At 41.8% G+C, this 19,311-nt stretch overlaps 1 protein-coding gene across 3 annotated transcripts in view; it reads left to right on the top strand.

Annotated features, from left to right (window-relative positions):
- Positions 1 to 19,311, top strand: part of birc6 (baculoviral IAP repeat containing 6) — a 137,084-nt gene that overhangs the window by 60,939 nt on the left and 56,834 nt on the right. Inside the window, exons 32-56 of one of the 3 annotated variants that reach the window (XM_085478496.1) lie at positions 121 to 258; positions 1,127 to 1,254; positions 1,463 to 1,591; positions 1,840 to 2,055; positions 2,151 to 2,334; positions 2,935 to 3,138; positions 3,556 to 3,689; positions 4,375 to 4,528; positions 4,643 to 4,759; positions 4,868 to 5,028; positions 5,473 to 5,599; positions 5,703 to 5,813; positions 7,924 to 8,182; positions 8,298 to 8,869; positions 9,524 to 9,699; positions 9,821 to 9,917; positions 10,482 to 10,676; positions 10,792 to 10,992; positions 11,544 to 11,823; positions 11,901 to 12,157; positions 12,822 to 12,930; positions 13,278 to 13,514; positions 13,637 to 14,480; positions 14,698 to 14,841; positions 15,660 to 15,789. In XM_085478496.1, the coding sequence (XP_085334622.1) occupies positions 121 to 258; positions 1,127 to 1,254; positions 1,463 to 1,591; positions 1,840 to 2,055; positions 2,151 to 2,334; positions 2,935 to 3,138; positions 3,556 to 3,689; positions 4,375 to 4,528; positions 4,643 to 4,759; positions 4,868 to 5,028; positions 5,473 to 5,599; positions 5,703 to 5,813; positions 7,924 to 8,182; positions 8,298 to 8,869; positions 9,524 to 9,699; positions 9,821 to 9,917; positions 10,482 to 10,676; positions 10,792 to 10,992; positions 11,544 to 11,823; positions 11,901 to 12,157; positions 12,822 to 12,930; positions 13,278 to 13,514; positions 13,637 to 14,480; positions 14,698 to 14,841; positions 15,660 to 15,789 (5,304 nt within the window). Of the gene's footprint in view, positions 1 to 120; positions 259 to 1,126; positions 1,255 to 1,459; positions 1,592 to 1,839; positions 2,056 to 2,150; positions 2,335 to 2,934; positions 3,139 to 3,555; positions 3,690 to 4,374; positions 4,529 to 4,642; positions 4,760 to 4,867; positions 5,029 to 5,472; positions 5,600 to 5,702; positions 5,814 to 7,923; positions 8,183 to 8,297; positions 8,870 to 9,523; positions 9,700 to 9,820; positions 9,918 to 10,481; positions 10,677 to 10,791; positions 10,993 to 11,543; positions 11,824 to 11,900; positions 12,158 to 12,821; positions 12,931 to 13,277; positions 13,515 to 13,636; positions 14,481 to 14,697; positions 14,842 to 15,659; positions 15,790 to 19,311 lie in introns of all 3 variants that reach the window. The other 2 variants (XM_085478497.1, XM_085478495.1) reach the window with 2 other exon arrangements.

The following is a 19,311-nucleotide window of genomic DNA, read 5'->3' as shown; positions in this document are numbered from 1 at the left end:
TTATTATGTAGTCAGATTTATTTATTTTTAAACAGACTGGTTTGTTCAAAAGTGGGATACAAGAGTGTGTTTGAAATGAAGTTGATTTTTTGTTTGTTTGTTTTTGTAAAAATTAAACAGGTGTTTTGGATATTCCCATGATCAGCTGGGTAGTGATGTTGGTCTCCAGACTGTTGGACTATGTAGCAAGTATCGAAGATGAGGCCTCAGGAGGGAAGAAGCACCTGGGAGGGAAAGAGCGGGAAAGACCTGTAACAGGTAAAATACCTGCATTCTACATTTCCCTGATATGTGTAAATGTTTTTTGTTTTTTTTTAATTTTCTTTTTCTTTTTTTAATCTATAGGCACTGGAAATTGTGAAATTGAAACAAAACATAAACAGATGTTGATTGTCACTGACCAGTTGCTGATTGCAGTTTTGCTGTTAATTCATTGATAGCTTTGAAAGGGTATCAATTACCAAACAGCAGAAGCTTAATAGTAATCTTTATGAATATCAACTCAGTGAGGAACTGAATAGATATAAATAGAATATAAAATATTGCACATATAAAAGGCTCAGACAACGCTTGCATGAAGTGGTTGGCAGAATATCAACATTTTTACTCACTACGCAATTAGATGACACAATGCAATTGCTTTTTTTTTTTTCATTCTCCAATTTAGAAGTCTACAACTGCAAGAGAGCACAAAACAAAATTATGGTTAAACATTTAGCAATGACTGCTTATTAAGGTAGTTCCTAAATATAGGTAGAAAGATGGTATCTGAATAACTAAAGAGAAAAAGTGGTCAGGATTTTTACTCTTTACTTAGTGGTTGGACTTTGTTGAAAAAAGTCTCAAATCCATAAATCTTTGATGCTTATGCTTCAAATGGATGATGATTAACAAGATCTTGCTAACTCAGCTGCACATTAAATGACATCAATGCAAACATACATCTTTTACATATGATTGGAAATGGTTACAATCAAACTGCACTGTATGCTAAAGATGTTTGTCGCAGTCCTCAAACTCAGCTAAATCATTTGGAATTAAGCTGTTTGATTGTACGTCATACTCCTTAGTTGTTTGTCAGTCTTGTGTTACCTTCATTAATGTGCTGTATTTTTTTGTCCTGCAGGTATTCAGTGGAGTTTCATAAATAACAGCCTCCAGTCTCAGAACTCCAGCAGGTCAGCCAAAGGCAGCAGCAGCCTGGATCGCCTGTACTCACGCAAAATCCGTAAGCAACTTGTCCATCACAAGCAGGTAAATGTGTCCCATTTCAAAAGCAGCACACCTTCATATTTGTTTTTCTCAATTTTTAAGTGGTTAATTAAAACTTGATTTGAAATTTGCATTTGTTAGAATCAGGTTAGGGATTGTTTCCTATATTGGAATGCATCCAACAAGTAGATATTTCTGGAGTGATACTTTTACAGTACATAAACTTATTGTGGCCTTTTCATTGCAGCAGCTAAATCTATTGAAAGCAAAACAGAAGGCTCTGGTGGAGCAGATCGAGAAGGAGAAGATCCAGAGCAACAAAGGCTCCTCCTACAAACTGTTGGTGGAACAAGCCAAGCTGAAACAAGCTACATCCAAGGTGAGCAGCTCACCACACACTCAAAAAGATTAGGCTGTGAAGGAGGGCTGCAACTAAATCTGCCATTTCTTCTTTGATTAGTTGATTAGTCAGTGATTATTTCAGTAGCTTGCTGAGGGCAAACCTCCTGTTCTCCTGTTCCAGTACCTACTCCACCTGTGAATATCACCCTTTTGTCTCATCCCAATTCTGTGCATCACGGAGATTAATTTTCAATACTACAACTTGTTAATTTTTTCCTTTTTCAGCACTTTAAAGACCTGATCCGTCTGCGGCGGACAGCTGAATGGCCCCGTTCCACATTGGATACAGAGTCCACAACAGCCAAAGAAGCCCCAGAAGTAGAACCTCTGCCCTTCACTTTATCTCATGAACGCTGTATCTCTGTGGTGCAGAAGCTGGCCCTCTTTCTCCTCTCCATGGATTTCACCTGCCATGCTGATCTGCTGCTCTTTGTCTGCAAAGTATTTATCTAACACTGGGAGTTAATCTAACACTGGGAATATATATACACAAATTTGACAGTCTAAAACTACAAATATTTATCTTATTTGTTTAGGTCCTGGCTAGGATAGCCAACGCCACAAGGCCCACAATCCACTTGTGCGAAGTGGTGTCTGAGCAGCAGCTAGAACGCCTGCTTCTCTTGCTTGTGGGAACGGATTTTAACCGGGGGGACATCTCCTGGGGAGGCGCCTGGGCACAATATTCCCTCACGTGTATGCTACAGGACATCCTGGCTGGTGTGTTTTCAGCTTAGCGTTACATTTGTTTGAATCTGATTAAAACGCACTGTTTGTGAGGCGAGCGGGTGACATATTAAATCTTGTGTGAAGCTGAACATTTAGTTTGGCACATTGTTGTTGCTGGAGTTTCAATTTGGCTTTAGAGCAGATTATTGTACCAATTGTTGTTGTTTTTTTAATCTCTTTGAAAGTTGGGGAATTATATTTGTATGTTCTCACATTAGCTTGAGCAAAAAACGTGGTGTGCAGACTTTGGTGCACATATTTGTTTCAACAGGGTCCTTTTCTTTTTTTGTCTCTAACTTTTTCCAACTGTAACATTTTTTTACTTTAGTTTTGACATTGTACCATTTTCACAGAGCCACTGGTGTGGTTGTACAATGTTTACAGAGCACATTTCACAAGCTTTTATCAAAGCAATAATATAGAATATAATGAGGCACATTAAGCACATGGATTGTAAATTTTCTTATTGTTATTGATGTAAAAATTAGACTTGTTATTCAGATTTTCTGTTTCATGTTTGGTGTCCTTTAACAACTTCATCTTCATTAAGTCGGTGCATGTCTGGTGTACTTGAACATGTATTCTTCTCAGGTGAACTGCTGTCTCCAGGCTCTCTAGATGTCATGGATGAGGTGGTGGTGTGTGAGGAAGCCGGGACATCGTCCTCCTCTGCGGGAGCAGATTCGGAGGACTCGCTGTCCCAGCCAGCACCCATCCCCCTGGTAGAGAGCATTGATGAGGCCCTTGTGCCTGATATCATCGCAGGTACTACCGGGACCTCCTCAGTATTCCAAAGTGCGTGGGTAGCCCTCTATAACACCCCCCCCCCACACACACACACACACACTTACACTGACTTGAGTGACATGTTTATTGTTTTTTCTCACAGTGTGTTGTTATTATTTGTAGCTATTATGAATTGGAGTGAGCAGTTCAGGCATAGTTCCAGCCAGTTTTAGGCCTTTAATTTTTGCACAATTTCAGTGTGTATTTTATTTTTCCTTGTGCCAGTTTACCTCACAGGGTGAGCAGGCAACTATATTCAGCAAGGCTAAATGCAGTGACCTAGCTAAAAAAAACTACTCCCATACAAGACTACAGTTTTAGCTGGATTGGGGTTAAAATTGTCTACAGATGTGAGAGATTTTCTTGCTTGTATGTTTTTGTAATGTGCGTGCTTGGCAATATTAAAGCTGTTTTCACTATCCAAAGGTGCTCCACCTCTGTCATCTTTGGAAAAAGATAAAGACATAGACTTTGACTTGCTACAAGACCTGATGGATGTTGATATTGATCCTTTAGATATTGATTTGGAAAAAGATCCACTTGCTGCCAAAGTGTTTAAGGTATGTGCATGATAACAAGCTACTTTCATTCTTTCTGTCATGTCTCTACTGGAAATTAATGCAGTGACACTCACTAAGGTTGGGTGATTGGACTAATTTATTGGCCATCGATGATAGGCTGGGCCTTTTACAGATCGTTTTTACAAGAGCTATTTATTTATTTATTTGCCCATGAGTAAGTTTGTTAGTAATGTTGGTTGAAGCTAGGAGAAACAGTCAACAGAAAAACTAAAAGCGCCGTTTTCGCAGCACCCTTTTCCAGCTGCAAGCAAATGCAGTGATTCATTTACTCAAACTCATACCAGAAAGAAAGACAGGCAGTAGCCTATGTTCAGAAAAACATGTTGTTGTTAAACCTGAAATAAAGGACTTTTTTCTCTTGCTTAAAATCACAGTTAAGATATAAACTAATGTTGCTGTAAGATCAAACAACCTGAAAAGAGTAACAAGCTATGTTTGTTAGCTAAGTGATCTAAAGCATCACAGAAAACGAACTCATTGCAAATGACGTTTTCAAAGTAATTCTTCTGCCTTCATTTGACTACTTTGAACTTGATGTAATTATTAAGGTTATGTTTGCTGTGGAAAACTAAAAAAGATTCAAAAGCAAATGTAGAAATGAATTCTGTCTGCAGACAGTTGATGTCCTTACATTTACCATCCCCTTTCTCATGTTCATCTTTAGCCCATCAGCAGCACGTGGTATGACTACTGGGGTGCTGACTATGGCACATATGGGTACAACCCATACATTGGGGGGGTTGGTATCCCAGTGTCCAAACCTCCAGTTGTTGCTGAAAAGCCAGGGTCGCAGGGTCTGTCAGTGTCCGTGTCACAGGGTGAGGAGAGGCCTAATTTTATCTTTTAGGGTTCTTTTTTCTCCAATATGGACCTGAACACATTTTCTGCATTCTTTCCATGCCACTTTTTGAGCTTCTGCCTCTGTTTCACAGCACTGGATGCCCGACTAGAAGTGGGCCTGGAGCAGCAGGCTGAGCTGATGCTAAAAATGATGGCAACTCTACAAGCGGACTCCATTCTACAAGCACTCACTTCCAGTTCATCCACAGGTAAATGAAGTAACAGTTTAAAAGTGAAGTGAAGCACACATTCTTTCCAGTGTTCCAGTGTTGGACTTGTGCTGATGGTCTGATACTGATTTTCTGTTGTGCTTATAGTGAGCCAGTCTTCCAATGGGACTGATGACTCCCTGCTCAGAGCTCTCCATAGTGGAGGCTCTCCCCCAAACAGCAGCCTGATAGTCCAGCCCTCATCCATCCCAATTCTGAGTGCCTGCTTCAACAAGCTCTTCTCCATGCTGCTGGTCCACCATGTACAGGTCAGAACAGCCACTAACTGGAATCACAGTTTAAGATGCTTTGATTCAGATGCTTAGTACTCAGGAGTACAAAGTCATTGGACCCACAAGATCAATTACTCTTACCTGCTGTTTAGTCCAATGCTCTACTTTAACTTCTTTTAGAGTAAATTTGAAGTATAATATCTAACTTGTAACTTAAAAGATTAAACAAACCTCTTTTTTCCCTTCTGAAACATGTCTGCACTTGAACAACCACACTGTACTGTGCTGTATTTATTAAACCTTGTAAATTGAACATCTGGAATGTACTGACAGAAAAGTGATTTTATTGGTTGGACTCTTCTGAAAGGACTTATTTTTAAATATAAGTGGTGACCACTGCAGAATTTTGTATGTATGACTTCGATAAAGAAGAGTAAGGGAACACCCACAGACACTAAATGTTATTTTCTCCACTCTCAGCTGGAATCCCTGCTGCAGCTCTGGCTAACGCTCAGTCTGAACACTTGTTCTGGGGGCAGCGAGGAGAGCGGGTCTGACATCTTTCTGTTCAATGCCAGCCGAGTGCCCACCATCCCGCTCAACCAAGGTTAGGGCTTTTCTACTCCGCTCTCTAATTTGGAGCTGTATGGAGTTTATATATGGTTACATTGCTTTATATTGTTCTTTTTTGTGTTTGTGTCTGTGTTCAGCATCCATCAGCAGTTTCCTAACCGTGCTGGCGTGGTACCCCAACACTTCCCTGAGAACATGGTGTCTGGTTCTGCACTCTCTCACTCTGATGACTAATATGCCAGCTTGCGGTCAGTACTCGGCTCTTCACTGGTTTGTTTACCAGTGGATTTTCTTTTCACATTATTTTCAAATGACTCTGCAAGGGGTATCATTGAGAAAGTTGTTTAATAATGGATTGCATTTATATAGTGCTTTTCTAGGCACCCAAAGCGCTGTGCAATTCCACTATTCGTTCACTCTCACATTCACACACTGGTCCAGGCAGACCACAGTTGTAGCCATATCGCACCATCGGCCCCTCTGGCCAACACCAGTAGGCGGTAGGGTAAAGTGTCTTGCCCAAGGACACAACAACCAGGACAGAGGTGGATCGAACCGGCAACCTTCCGGTTACAGATGAGCTTCCCAACCACCTGAACAACGGTCGCCCCCGTTTAAGCATTCTTGTATGTTTCTGTTTTCATGTTTATGAAAAAATGTTAAAAAATCCAAACTAATCCACCTTTTTATAGTGCACCCGCGTTTCTTTTCAGTCATTTCACTCGTTCAGCACATATCAACCCCACACATGTCCTGGCTTAAGACAACTCTGTTGACACGTTCAAGGCAGGTGACCTGTAATGACATATGTGCGACCCTCTTGGACATCTATAGTCCTATCACAGTCATTCCTCAGTTTGTACACTCTTCATCACGGTAACAACACCTCTGCTGAGTCGGGCTAGCTAGCTACTGTTAGTTAGCTCTGTTGTCTACCAACTTTAAGGTAGCCTTCATTGTTGTTAGCCATCACTGCCCGGTTGGAATGTGGGCTCCTTCAGCAGCACTAATGTTGAAGGTTTCCTGAGCATTGTTTCTTGCTTTGCGTTTTGATATGAGTATCAAATCCAAGCAAGCAAAGCAAAAATGTTGTGTTCACCCCTTTCCTCAGGTGTGTGGTTTCACTTTCCATGATAAGGTGTACCCTGTTTGCCTGGGGATTGTCCACACTAGGGTGGATTGGCTGAGCCCATAGTTTGTGACTTTTGCCGCCATGTCCCACATTTGGTTCTGAAAAGATGGGTGACGTTTGTGGATAAACTGCTTGAAAGATGGCTATAACATGGATTGACCCTCTCCTCTCCAAATTTAGGGAACATGCTTCATCTGAGTCAGATGATATCAGATTAAGCAATTGATGCCAGTCGATGCCCCAGCAAATAGATGACCACATGATGTATGTTGATGAGTTTCCCAAGTGAGAGTCGAACTGTGCAAGAGCACTGGCCAACCTCAGTCTGAGTTAACCACTCAGCAGGATGACATGCTGGGCATCGGCCTGAATATGCATGGTATGTTAGAGGATGAGCTGTACCAGCCATGACAACATGTTTCCTGTTTTCTGCATCCACCTCAGAAAGTGGAATGATTCACAGGCGTTTTCCCTCAGAGCCAACAATGGTCAAAAGCTGCCTACCCATATTCCCAGATTTTAATGACACGGTTCGCTCAAGCAACTGTCTACCTGTGTCACTGTGTCCTGCTATAGACAGTATGTGGCGCTGAATGGTGTGGAAGTGGCTGGCTTAGTCAGTCCACCTCCTGCCGAGCCATTCCTGGTGGCTTAATAGTCCCACAACCGTTGGGGCCGTCCACTGTGAATGACTGTTAGTCCAATAATCTCACAGTTGACATTCAAACTCCAACTTAAATGGTCACCTTCCTTTGCACCACCACCGAAAAGCCAACCCTCTAAACTTCTACTCCCCCATTCATGCCTGCGCGTAGCCATGCCCCCGACACTTGCGCAGTAGGTTACATACATCTTAACATGATCCTTGTTGAACCATTGCATTGTAGGTGGCTTACAACAACGGCTATCAGCCACCTGCATGCAATGGAGTCTTGCTATCCCTTGTCGTTTTTTTTTTGTTTTGTTTTTTTAACATCTTGGCTCTAATGTGTTGACTCGCATGATCAAAAGTGGGTCAGTGACCCTCAGGACTATGTCAAAGGGAACAACTCACTAGGGATTAAATACCTGTGACTCTATCATTTGAGTAAGACATGAAATGTCTTCATAAACCTAAAAAAAGTCCAGCTGACCCCCCCCCCCCAGTTGTCTAGATTACCATAACCTGCTTTTATTATTATTATTATTACTATTTTGTTTAAAAAAAATAACTTCTGAAATTCTAGTCTCCAACAACGGGATGAGCTCTCAGGAAAGCACAGCTCAGCAGATGGTGTCTGATCCCAACCTGATCCATGTCTTGGTGCGCTTCCTGTCTGGCAGCAGCACCAATGGGACAAGCCAACACAGCTCTCAGGTGGGACCAACTGCCACCCAGGCCATGCACGAGTTCCTGAGCCGCCTGCAGGTTCACCTGTCCTCCACATGTCCACAGATGTTCAGCGAGTTCCTGCTCAAACTCATGCACATCTTGTCTACTGAGAGGTACATTTTCACTTTTTTAGTTGTTAGTGTACATTAGGTATAATCAATAATTTTGACAGTAAGTATAATGTTTAATGGTATGAGTGGTTCTAATTAATGGTTCTGAAACTCTCAGGGGTCCATTCCAGTCAGGCCAGGGTCCATTGGATGCCCAGGTGAAGCTGCTTGAGTTTACTCTAGAGCAAAATTTTGAGGTGGTGTCAGTGGCCACTATCACCTCAGTTATTGAGTCCATCACGTTCTTGGTTCACCACTACATTACCTGCTCAGATAAAGTGGTTTCTCGCAGTGGCTCAGACAGCTCAGTGGGAGCCAGAGCTTGTTTTGGGGGTCTGTTTGCCAACATAATCCGGCCAGGAGACGCAAAGGCAGTCTGTGGAGAAACCACACGTGACCAGCTAATGTTTGATCTTCTCAAGCTGGTGAATGTGCTGGTGCAACTACCTTTGTCTGGAGACAGAGAGTTCAGCGGGCGGCTGCCACCATCAGGCAGTGGAGCAGCTGATAGCAGTGTGTCTGATGAAGAGAAGGTCTGTGGCAGCAAAGAAAGTGTAGCTGGTGGATCAGCATCCAATCAGGGCCCTCCTGCAGGTGTGGCTGATCTGGTGCTTGCCAATCAGCAGATAATGAGCCAGATCTTGTCTGCGCTGGGCCAGTGCAACAGCAGCGCCATGGCCATGATCATAGGTAAGACAACTCTACAAAGAATTATGTGATCTACCAAATATTTCAGCACTCAGATTTTATGGTCTGTAGCCTCATTGTTGTTTGACTTAAACCATTCTCATAAACCTTGCTTCTGGAATTAAAAACACACATATCACCGAAATAGTACACAACGCACCAAATGGTGCACAAAGATAGTTTGAACAAAAGCCAGTGAACAAAGTTGAGTTTCTAGCAGGCAGAGAGCCTGATATTTTCTTGGTAAATGACAGCCAAAAATTGTGCAACATTAGCAGTAAATGTTGTTTTTACATCACCTGGCCACAAACTCTTAAGTGAAGCTGCAGTGGGATAGAAATATTAAGTGTTATGTTTAGGATGTTAAGCACGGTTTGTGCAGAAGCAGCCTCTTGGTCACAAAATACATTTGTGAGGTTAGCTAATTTTATACACACTTGAGTTATAACTAACTAAATTAGTAATGACAATTGTATACCAGTAGCCATCTAACATTAGCAGCACTACCATAAAACTCTGTAAGAGTAAGAATGCGTCTGATAAAATTTCACTTGTGGCTGAATTGTTCCTTTAACAAAGCACCAAACATATTTAAATGTATGTGGACAAGCATTGCCTATAACTATGAGCTGACTATTCTTGCTCTGTGTTCTGCAGGAGCCAGCGGTCTCCACCTGACTAAACATGAGAACTTCCACGGTGGTCTAGATGCCATCTCAGTGGGTGACGGCCTCTTCACCATCCTTACCACTCTGAGCAAGAGAGCCACCTCAGTCCAGGTCATGCTACAGCCCATCCTCACTTACATGGCTTGTGGTTATATGGGCAGACAGGTGAGCTTCATTCTGCTGGGGTCTGGCCTTTGATCATCTGAACAAATACAGAGCAGTGCTGACGCATATTTATTTATTTATTTATTTATTTTCCTCCATCTTGTTATTGCACATTCTTTAGGGATCGCTCTCCACCTGTCAACTGTCAGAGCCTCTTCTGTGGTTCATACTTCGAGTGTTGGATACCAGTGAGGCTCTTAAGGCCTTCCATGACATGGGTGGGTGTATACACCTAATATCTGTATATTTCTTTGATTGTCAAAGCATTGTGTCCATAGTACTACCAAGACCTTACTCATAGTTTCAACATTCATGTCAGAGAGCCCCAAGCTTTAAGATTTGAATAGGTTTTAAAGTTTTGCTGTTGAGTTTCTTTGTAAACCAAGTATTTGAAGTACAAGTTACTCCCTCATCCATGTTTCTTAGCTTGCAGTTCCATCTTCCCAGCTTTTGTTTGCACATTGAGCCATATCTTGTTCAATAGAATAGTATTTAGCACAATTAGGTGTTAATGGTCATGGAAAAATATCTCCATAACCATTAAAACCCACATGGAGTTTAAGTCACAAAAGGTTCTTTTTGTTGATCAGCGCCCGAAGAGTCACCTGACATCTTTGTCACGCCACTGATTGTGGAAGGAATTGAAAAATTTAGCAAAGTCAGATTTTTTCAGTCGTTTCTAATTTTGTAGAAATTGAACATAGGTGCATTGCATAAGAATAGCAGTCAATGGTTTATGCTGTACTTGATGTATAAGAAAGCATAACTTTGTCTTTAACCAGGAGGTGTCCAGTTGATCTGTAACAACATGGTGACCAGCACTAGAGCCATTGTGAACACTGCACGCAGCATGGTGTCCACTATCATGAAATTCTTAGATACAGGTCCAGGAAAGACGGCAGATGGAAACCTCAAAGCCAGAGTGATGACATCGGAGCCGGACAATGCTGAGGGACTCCACAATTTTGCTCCTTTAGGTGCTTTCAGCTAATTTTGAATTCCATCACTCCATCTCATAGGACAATACCTGAATAAAATTGACAATCGTATTCCTACTCTTCTCTAATCTGCATGATCTGTGTTGCTTCCCAGGTACTATCACATCCAGCAGCCCAACAGCACAGCCTGCAGAGGTCCTCCTCCAGGCCACCCCTCCACACCGACGGGCCCGCTCCGCTGCCTGGTCTTACATCTTCTTGCCAGAGGAGGCCTGGTGTGATCTCACTATCCATCTTCCAGCTGCCGTGCTGCTGAAGGAGCTTCATATCCAGCCGCACCTAGCTTCTCTAGCTAGTGAGTAGGAATTTCTTTAAAGATGAGTGGGCCACAACCTCTCTTGAGATTTGTGTAAACCTGGTGACCAATAAATGTCTAACAGCTGTGCTTGCCACAAGGGTTTCTCAATCAACTACTAAGCCATTTTTTGCTTTGTGATTGAATACTCAACTCAATGACATGTCAGTGTCATTGAGTTGACATGTCATTGAGTTGAGTTGTAATTTTTTGTAATTACATAAAAATTACAAACTTTTATGTAATTTGTTTTTTCTGGAATTTTGGTTGATATTCTGTCTCAATTAAAATGAAACTACCAACAACTGTTCATTTCTAGTTAGTAAGCAAACTTAGAAATTCAGCCTGGGATAAAGTAATTATTTTCCCTACTGTAAATAAACGATACTAAAATGTTGGTCAAGAGGACACTGCTTTTCCCTTCACATTGAGCTAAATTCCTGTTAATTAAAAAAAAAAACGGTGGCAGACATTATGGTGTTTATTCAGTAATCTTCGTTTCACTTCAGGAGTTCACCCATTCATTTTCTGCCTTTCGTCTTACCAACCAGCCTGTCCCTCCTCGGTCTCAGTGGAGATCAGTGCTGATGGGGTCAACATGTTGCCGCTGTCCACGCCAGTCATCACGAGTGGCTTGACGTACATTAAGATCCAGCTGGTGAAAGCAGAGGTGGCTTCGGCTGTTTGTCTGAGGTTACATCGGCCTCGTGATGCCAGCAACCTGGGTCTCTCTCAGATCAAACTCTTGGGTCTGACAGCATTTGGTAACACCTCCTCTGCAACAGTCAATAACCCCTTTCTGCCTTCTGAGGACCAGGTCTCCAAAACAAGGTAATCATGATGCATCCTGTATGCAGTGTGTGTCTATATTTGGCTGTTGGTATGAACTTCTCCATCTCCCTGTACAGCATTGGTTGGCTGCGTCTTCTCCACCACTGCCTGACCCACGTCAGTGACTTGGAAGCCATGATGGCCAGTGCTGCAGCACCCACTGCCAACCTGCTGCAGACCTGCGCCGCACTGCTCATGTCACCTTACTGTGGCATGCACTCACCCAACATTGAGGCTGTGCTGGTCAAGATCGGCTTGCAATCCACACGCATTGGACTCAAACTCATCGACATTCTGCTGAGAAACTGTGCTGCGTCTGGCACCGACCCTGCCAGTGAGTCACTCATAGCTGAGTCACTACTGAGACGTGACTATATGTCCTTAAAAAGCATAAAAAACCCCCATTGAAAATAGCCACATTTATTACAATGAGAGATTATTAAATGATGTGGCGGTTTGAAAGATTAACAAGGTCAAGTTTCACATGTTGTTTTGCCATTTAGAAAGGTTTTTTCTAGCATTAATGAATCTGGTGCTGTATTGTTTTTGCGCTGTGTGATTGCAATACATATAGCTGTAAATGTGATCTTATCTTATTATCTTATCTGTCTGGTGTTTTGTCTTGAATTTTTTTTGTAAATATTTATCTGATATTGCATTATCCAAATACATTTGGTTTAACTACATTTTATGGGGCAAAAATACAAAATATTTGTTAGTGGTCTGATTATTAATTACAGACCACTTGTGATTCTTAGCCTTAGTAAAGTGTTGAAATTGTTGTGTAAAGCAATGGATTTAACAAGACATTACACAATACACAGTGCAATGTTAAACTAACCACTTCCCAGTAAACCTGTTAATATTTGGACTGTGGAAGAATTTTCTGACACATGTGCATCATGTTCTGGGCAGGCAGCATGACTTTGTCAGCATTTTTATTTTTAAAAATGTTTCAATAATTTAACATCATCAAAAAATGTACTGTTTCTTTAAAGATTTGAACAGTCCTCTGCTGTTTGGACGACTAAACGGCCTTTCCTCAGATTCCACCATAGACATTCTATACCAGCTGGGCACCACACAGGACGCAGGGACCAAAGACAGGTACTCCTCCGTCTTTGCCACGACTCAACACTCCCCCTTTAGGTTCTCTCAAAGTGCATAAAGTGCATCAACTGATGAGAAACAGTCTCCCGTCAAGGTGATATTCCGGACAGACTCATAAGCTGATAGTAAAAAGTGTCCTTTCACTCTCCTTTTCTTTTTTTTTTTTGTCTTTTTACTGTCATCTCATTGTTTGTTGCATATAAATTCTGCCCCAAGGTGGTTCTCACTAAGAAATTGAGGACCTTTTTTATGTAAAAAAAACAAACAAACAGAAAAAACATTACCGTGCCCAGCACTTGAGCCATTTGACTTATTTGTCAAATCTCTGAATTCTAAACCTCCAGGATCCAGGCTCTTCTGCAGTGGGTCCATGACTCTTCCCATGTGGCAGCCCATAAGATGAGTGGTCCAATGGGATACATTGGGCATGCTGCTGGCTCTTCCTCTGCTTCATCAAGGGAGTATGGTCTCCTTATGCCATCGCCCTCCCACCTGCACTGTGTGGCAGCCATCCTCTGGCACAGCTATGAGTTGCCTGTCGACTATGACCTGCCTACACTGCTCAACAGAGAGCTCTTTGAGTCAGTCCAGTGTCTTGTAGTTATTACACATGCATGTAGTTGGATTCATTAGTGGGTTTAAACAATATTCTTCTTAGCAGATTTATTACTGATTCCATTCTTTTCTTTGCTGTTCCCTTCAGGTTGCTGTATAACTGGTCCATGTCGCTGCCATGCAACATTGTGCTGAAGAAGGCCGTGGACAGCTTGTTGTGTTCCATGTGTCACATCCATCCCAGCTACTTCTCCTTGCTAATGTCCTGGATGGGGATTGTCTCACCACCCATCGCCACTCACTCTCAGGCTCAGCAGCGACGTCTTGCCATGACTGATGATGGCAAAAAGCAGCATGATGCTAACACCACTGCGGCGGGACTTACCGACGACTCCAAGCATGCCAGGCCACACATTAATCTGTCAGAATCCCAGCTAACCACACTAGCGGCTGCCTCCCAGTCACCAGGAGCAATAGAGCAGCTGCTGGATTCAGGCTTGCCCTCGCTGTTGGTTCGCAGCTTGGCTCAGTTCTGTTTCAGCCTCCTGGCCAGTGCAGACCTGCCTTTGCCCGCTGGTCAGGCCGAGAGACGACACCATCATCACCACTTTCACTCGTCCTCACACAATCGCCCGCCTCTCTCGGCAGAGCTGGCTGCTCCAGTGCTCCGGTTTCTCACAGAAGTAGGCAACAGTCACACCATGAAGGACTGGCTGGGAGGACCAGAGGTCAACCCACTGTGGACGGCACTGCTGTTCCTACTGTGCCACTCCAGTGCCAGTGCTGGGGCCAATGCTGGCTGTCAGCCTGGATTTGCTGCAGGTTCTCCTCCATCCCAACCTCAGCCTTTAGGCTCACGCTTCTCCTTGGCCTCCTCAGGGCAGACAGGAGGACTCACCACCCAGCAGAGGACAGCACTGGAGAATGCCACTGTGGCCTTCTTTCTCCAGTGTATCTCCTGCCACCCTAACAACCAGCGCCTTATGGCACAGGTCCTCTTACTAGTTATTATAGATGAAATAATAATAAAAATTAAAATAATAATGTTTTTCTTTTAACTTGTTAGATGTAGATTTGCACACATAATTAGACAAACGTGTTATTTAATGATTGCTAGTTGGTAAGCTAATTTATTTATAAATTGAAATTCAAATGTAGATATTCATTGGTTTCGGTCTTGGTTTTTAAGACTTCTGTCTTTGGCTGCAGGTTCTCTGTGAACTCTTCCAATCAGCACCTCAGCGAGGCAATGTACCCGTCTCTGGAAACATCTCAGGCTTCATTCGAAGACTGTTTCTGCAGCTCATGCTGGAGGATGAGAAGGTCACAGTCTTCCTACAGTCTCCCTGTCCGGTGGGTAACTCAATTATGTGGTCAACAGCGTTGCTCAGAAGTTTTACACAAACTATTGTGCTTTTTCTTAAATAAATGTTATTTCATTAAAGACTTTGAAATGAGGATGTGACATACAGCAAATGCCTGATGAAGTACTTGCTGTGAGCTTAAGGTGGCAGTGCAGCAGTATGAAGCATATGTTTGTTTGTTTTTTTCTGTATCACAACGGTCCCTTCACACTGATTCATGCCTGGCATTATGTGTTCTCAGTTACACCCTAATGGTTTATACTTTCTACTGCTCAGTTGCTGACTGTTACAAAAGCTTTGGAGACATGAGTGCCTGGAAGCATTGTATGGAGAAATTGGTTAATTACCCAAAGCAAGTCATTTTTCATTCATCTAGCTGAAATATCTCAATAATTGAGTAAATTTAGTGCAAACATTTATGGATTCCAGGTACTAAAGGTGATGTGATTTGAAAAAGGCATAAAGTTCTGGGCAACTTTGTTTAGGGCCAAATTGCGACACCTACTTAACAAAAGATGCTCAGACTAGGGCAGCTGTTTCAGTGATTCGCATGAGGCGTACAGCCTGCACCATGCAGTGAAGTCCCAAAAACTACAAAATTAAGAAAACCTTGGGGGTGGCCAAGATGATAGAAAGATGTCAGAACACACAGTGCTTTGTATGTTACAGAGCAATGGACTATTTGGCTGTAGACCAGAAAACAGCTAAATAGTCCCATATTGACAGCAAGTACAATATACTCTTTATGTTTAGTTTCTGCAGCTAACCTGATTGTGGTGTTTTCTTTTTTCCTTTCCTCCTCCTCAGTTATACAAAGGACGGATCAATGCAACCAGCCACATGATCCAGCATCCCATGTATGGAGCAGGCCACAAGTACCGCACCCTTCATCTACCAATTTCCACCACATTGGCTGAAGTCTTGGACCGGGTTTCTGGTATGTTTCAAGACAGAAAATTTCTCATTACAACAACAACAACAACCACATAAAGACTTCACTGCTCATAGTATGTACCAGAACATGTAGATGTTCCTGCCTTCAGGTTACACTTGCATTGTAACTGATGGAAAATGTCTTCTCTGCTCTTGACTTGAATGAGATTGCATGCTCTTTGTTTGGGAACCACAACACTGTATAGTATTCACTGACCTTTTTTGACCTCCTTTTCTTCTTTCCCCTCGCACCTTTTTTTTCCCGTCCTGGGTGGTCCATAAAAAAAAAAAAAAAAAAATTCCCTGTGCATCTCCTCTTAGCTCCAGAAAGCTTGAGAGGGGAGGTGTAATGGAGTCATCTTGACCACCTCAGCTGGCTCCTTTCAGTGCAAATAAGCAAAAGCTCAGTTCCAAGCTTTCTCAAGTCATTCCAAAACACAAAACTGTTCCAGGACTCTACAGTCCAATTAATTTTTTCAACAAATCTACTTTTCCATCAACGTTTGATTAAATATTTTTTCTTTTTTTTAAAATCAGTTTTGAGAGTTACAAGATTTCAGAAAATTTAAGCTCTTGCTTGTTCAGACATCTTTTAGAAGTCTTTGTTTTTGCCTCCATCAAGTCCTTATGTAAAGTTTTGTCAGTGAAACATCTTTCTATTTTTTTTTCTTCTTCCAGTTATTCTTTTCCTTGAAGAAAAGATGCTCATTCTTACACTCACATGAAAATGTCCTACTATAGCATAAATTTTCTCCTACCAGTATCGATTGGAAATCTTTCTTGGTGTAATAAAACATTTCTTTTAGCTTTTGAGAATGCTGTATAGAAACTCCGTCATGCTAGCTAGCACGCAGTACGAGTTATTGTAACTGACTGTAAAAAGTCAGCATAACGAAAATAAACTCCACCTAAACTTGGTTTATATCTGACCAGATAGACTGCAGTCATAACTTCTTACCTGAAGTTCAGTTCACCTGACACTCAGACCGGCGGCCGCCTCGGGTCTCTCCTCCTCCTGCCTCACCTTCCCTCATCTACCCACTGGCCTCTGTGGAAGCCCCGCCATAGCCACCACCAAACAACTGAGTTATTTTTACACATCGGCCAACATCTAGCCAATCCACCACCTCTCATTGTTCATGCCGTTACAAATTTAAAAAAAAAAAAAAAAAGCACTTTGGGTGCCTTGAAAAGCACTATATAAATGCAATCCATTATTATTATTATTATTATTATTAAAAAAAAATCATCTGCCCATAAAAACGAAAAATCACCATCGGGCATACCGGGCGATGGCCAGTCCAGCTATGTCTTGCAGTAACAGTGGCTGTTTTCATATTTGCAAACTCATGAAGCCAGGAGGCCATTTTGGAAGAGTTTGGAGGAGAAATACACAATTGTTGTGCCAATAGAAACTGTTTGAATGTAAGCATTTGACAGATGAAGGAAGCTGATGTACGGGGAATATGTTTGCAAATTGTAATAGGAAAATCAAATTATGTTTTTGTGTGCTCTAAATATGTTAGACCATAAAAGTTTCACACTAAATTATTGTCAAATAATGTTTTGAAGCCTCTAAACTAGCTTCAATAATATTGTCTTGCCTCACAGCTCGCAAATGTGTACTTCACTGTCCTGTACAAACTTGCACTGTGTTAAACAGGACAAGGCAACTGCTTCGGTTAAGCTTCCCATTGGAGCATTCCTCCTTTGGTCTCTCTTTGAATTTTAAACACCATCTTGAAGTAAATATGTTGTAACAAGTTTGTAGCACAGCAAACATAAATTACAGCATATCCCGCTGAACACTGTATTGTCAGTGTTAGTTTACTGTCTGATTCCTATTGCATATTTATCAAAGTATCTTGTTTACAATTCTTTGTTCAGTGAATGTGAAACGTAGTAATCCTTCTCTTAATTTCAGAAGTAAGTTTATTCCCAGAGATGTGTGCTCATTAAAGGTAGTATCAACAGTAGTGATAAAATAAATGGCAGAAATTACATTCTTACCACCAACACAGAATTTGGGAGTTGATACTTAAGTCCAAAAATACACTTCTCTTTCAGTCTTCTGGCCGTGGTTATCCAATGAGCAATCGTTACATTACCCTGGATAAGAGACATTAAACATTCATTTAGACTTAACATTGGTCCATAACCAAAATGCTACCGAACAGTCAGACTTTGCTAATTTTGTATCACTGAAAGTGAAAAAGATACTTAAAATTGGTCCCTGCCTCTAGTTTTTAAGGTATGCTAATAGGTCCATTCTAAGACTGAAATGTGAAACCTTTTGGGTGGCTGTGCTCAGGAGGTCGAACAGGTCATCTACCAGCTGGAAGTTTTGTTGTTTGATCGTGGCTGCTGCATGCAAACATATCCTTTGGCAAGGTACTGCTTTGGGAGTTACTTAACCCTTAGATTCATAATCCGGTGGAGTAAAAACCTATGTGAATGGTAAATGGACTGGTTCTTTATATAGTGCTTTTCTACTCTTGAGCACTCAAAGGGCTTTTATGTTGGATAGAAAGCACGTGGGCGTAGGAAAAAAGTGATCATGTGACTCTGTGAATGAAGCATGTTGTATAAAACACTTAGAAATGCTCTACTAGAGGAACCCCAAAAGTTGATTCAAAAGCATCGTAGTATGTAGTAATATTCAGATGGGCACTCTCTCTTAAGTATTCTGCCACTTTTGTTTAAAATAGAGTCTTATGGATTGAATTATACAAGTATAAAAGGCAATTGAGGGCAGCATAGTGGCACAGTGATGGGGAGTTTGCATATTTGCAAGTTCTCTCTGTGTTTGCATGGGTTCTCTGGCTTTCTTCCACAGTCCAAAGACAGATGCAGTTGGTGGGATTAGGTTAATTGGTGAATCTAGTTGTCAATATGAATCGTTGTTTTTGTCTCTATGGCTACGTTCACACTGCAGGTGAAAGCGCATCAAATCTGATTTTTTTTGACCCTATGCGACTCATATCCGATCATGGTGTGACAGTGTGAACGGCACAAATCCGATATTTTCAAATCCAATCTGGGTCACTTTCGTATGTTGTGCTGAATCCGATACATATCCGATGTTTCAGAAAGCGACTGCTGTTTCAATGGTCATGTCGCATTAAATCCGTCTTTTACATCACTGACACAAGACAGACGCCAATTATCAGCTCCGGAGAAGACATCGTGAACGCTTCCTGTCCATCCAGTGAAACTGTTGGGAAGACAACGTTGGAGAAACGTGAACATTTTATATGTTCTGTATAATCTGCAGATTCTGACAGAAATCTGCAGCTATCCTTGGAAGCACAGCTCCTCTAAAACAGCAATAAGGATCATTATTAGGTTATCTACATTATTATGTAAATAACAAATAACTTAAAGCAAAATTTGGGAAATGTAAAGTCCGAAGTCTTTATATTAAGGGCCATCAGTCAAACAATACTGTTTGCTCTGGGTCTAAACAGAGCCGTTGTGTGTGTGACGTCTTCTTTTGTGCATGCGGGCCGCTTTGAGCGTTCACACT

Source organism: Copadichromis virginalis, linkage group LG13 (assembly GCF_057382275.1).
Source record: "Copadichromis virginalis isolate Kocher_CV1m ecotype Utaka linkage group LG13, C_Virginalis_male_GT1.1, whole genome shotgun sequence".
NCBI lineage: Eukaryota > Metazoa > Chordata > Actinopteri > Cichliformes > Cichlidae > Copadichromis > Copadichromis virginalis.
Note: the sequence above shows the minus strand (reverse complement) of the source record. Positions and strands in the feature narration are given on the sequence as shown.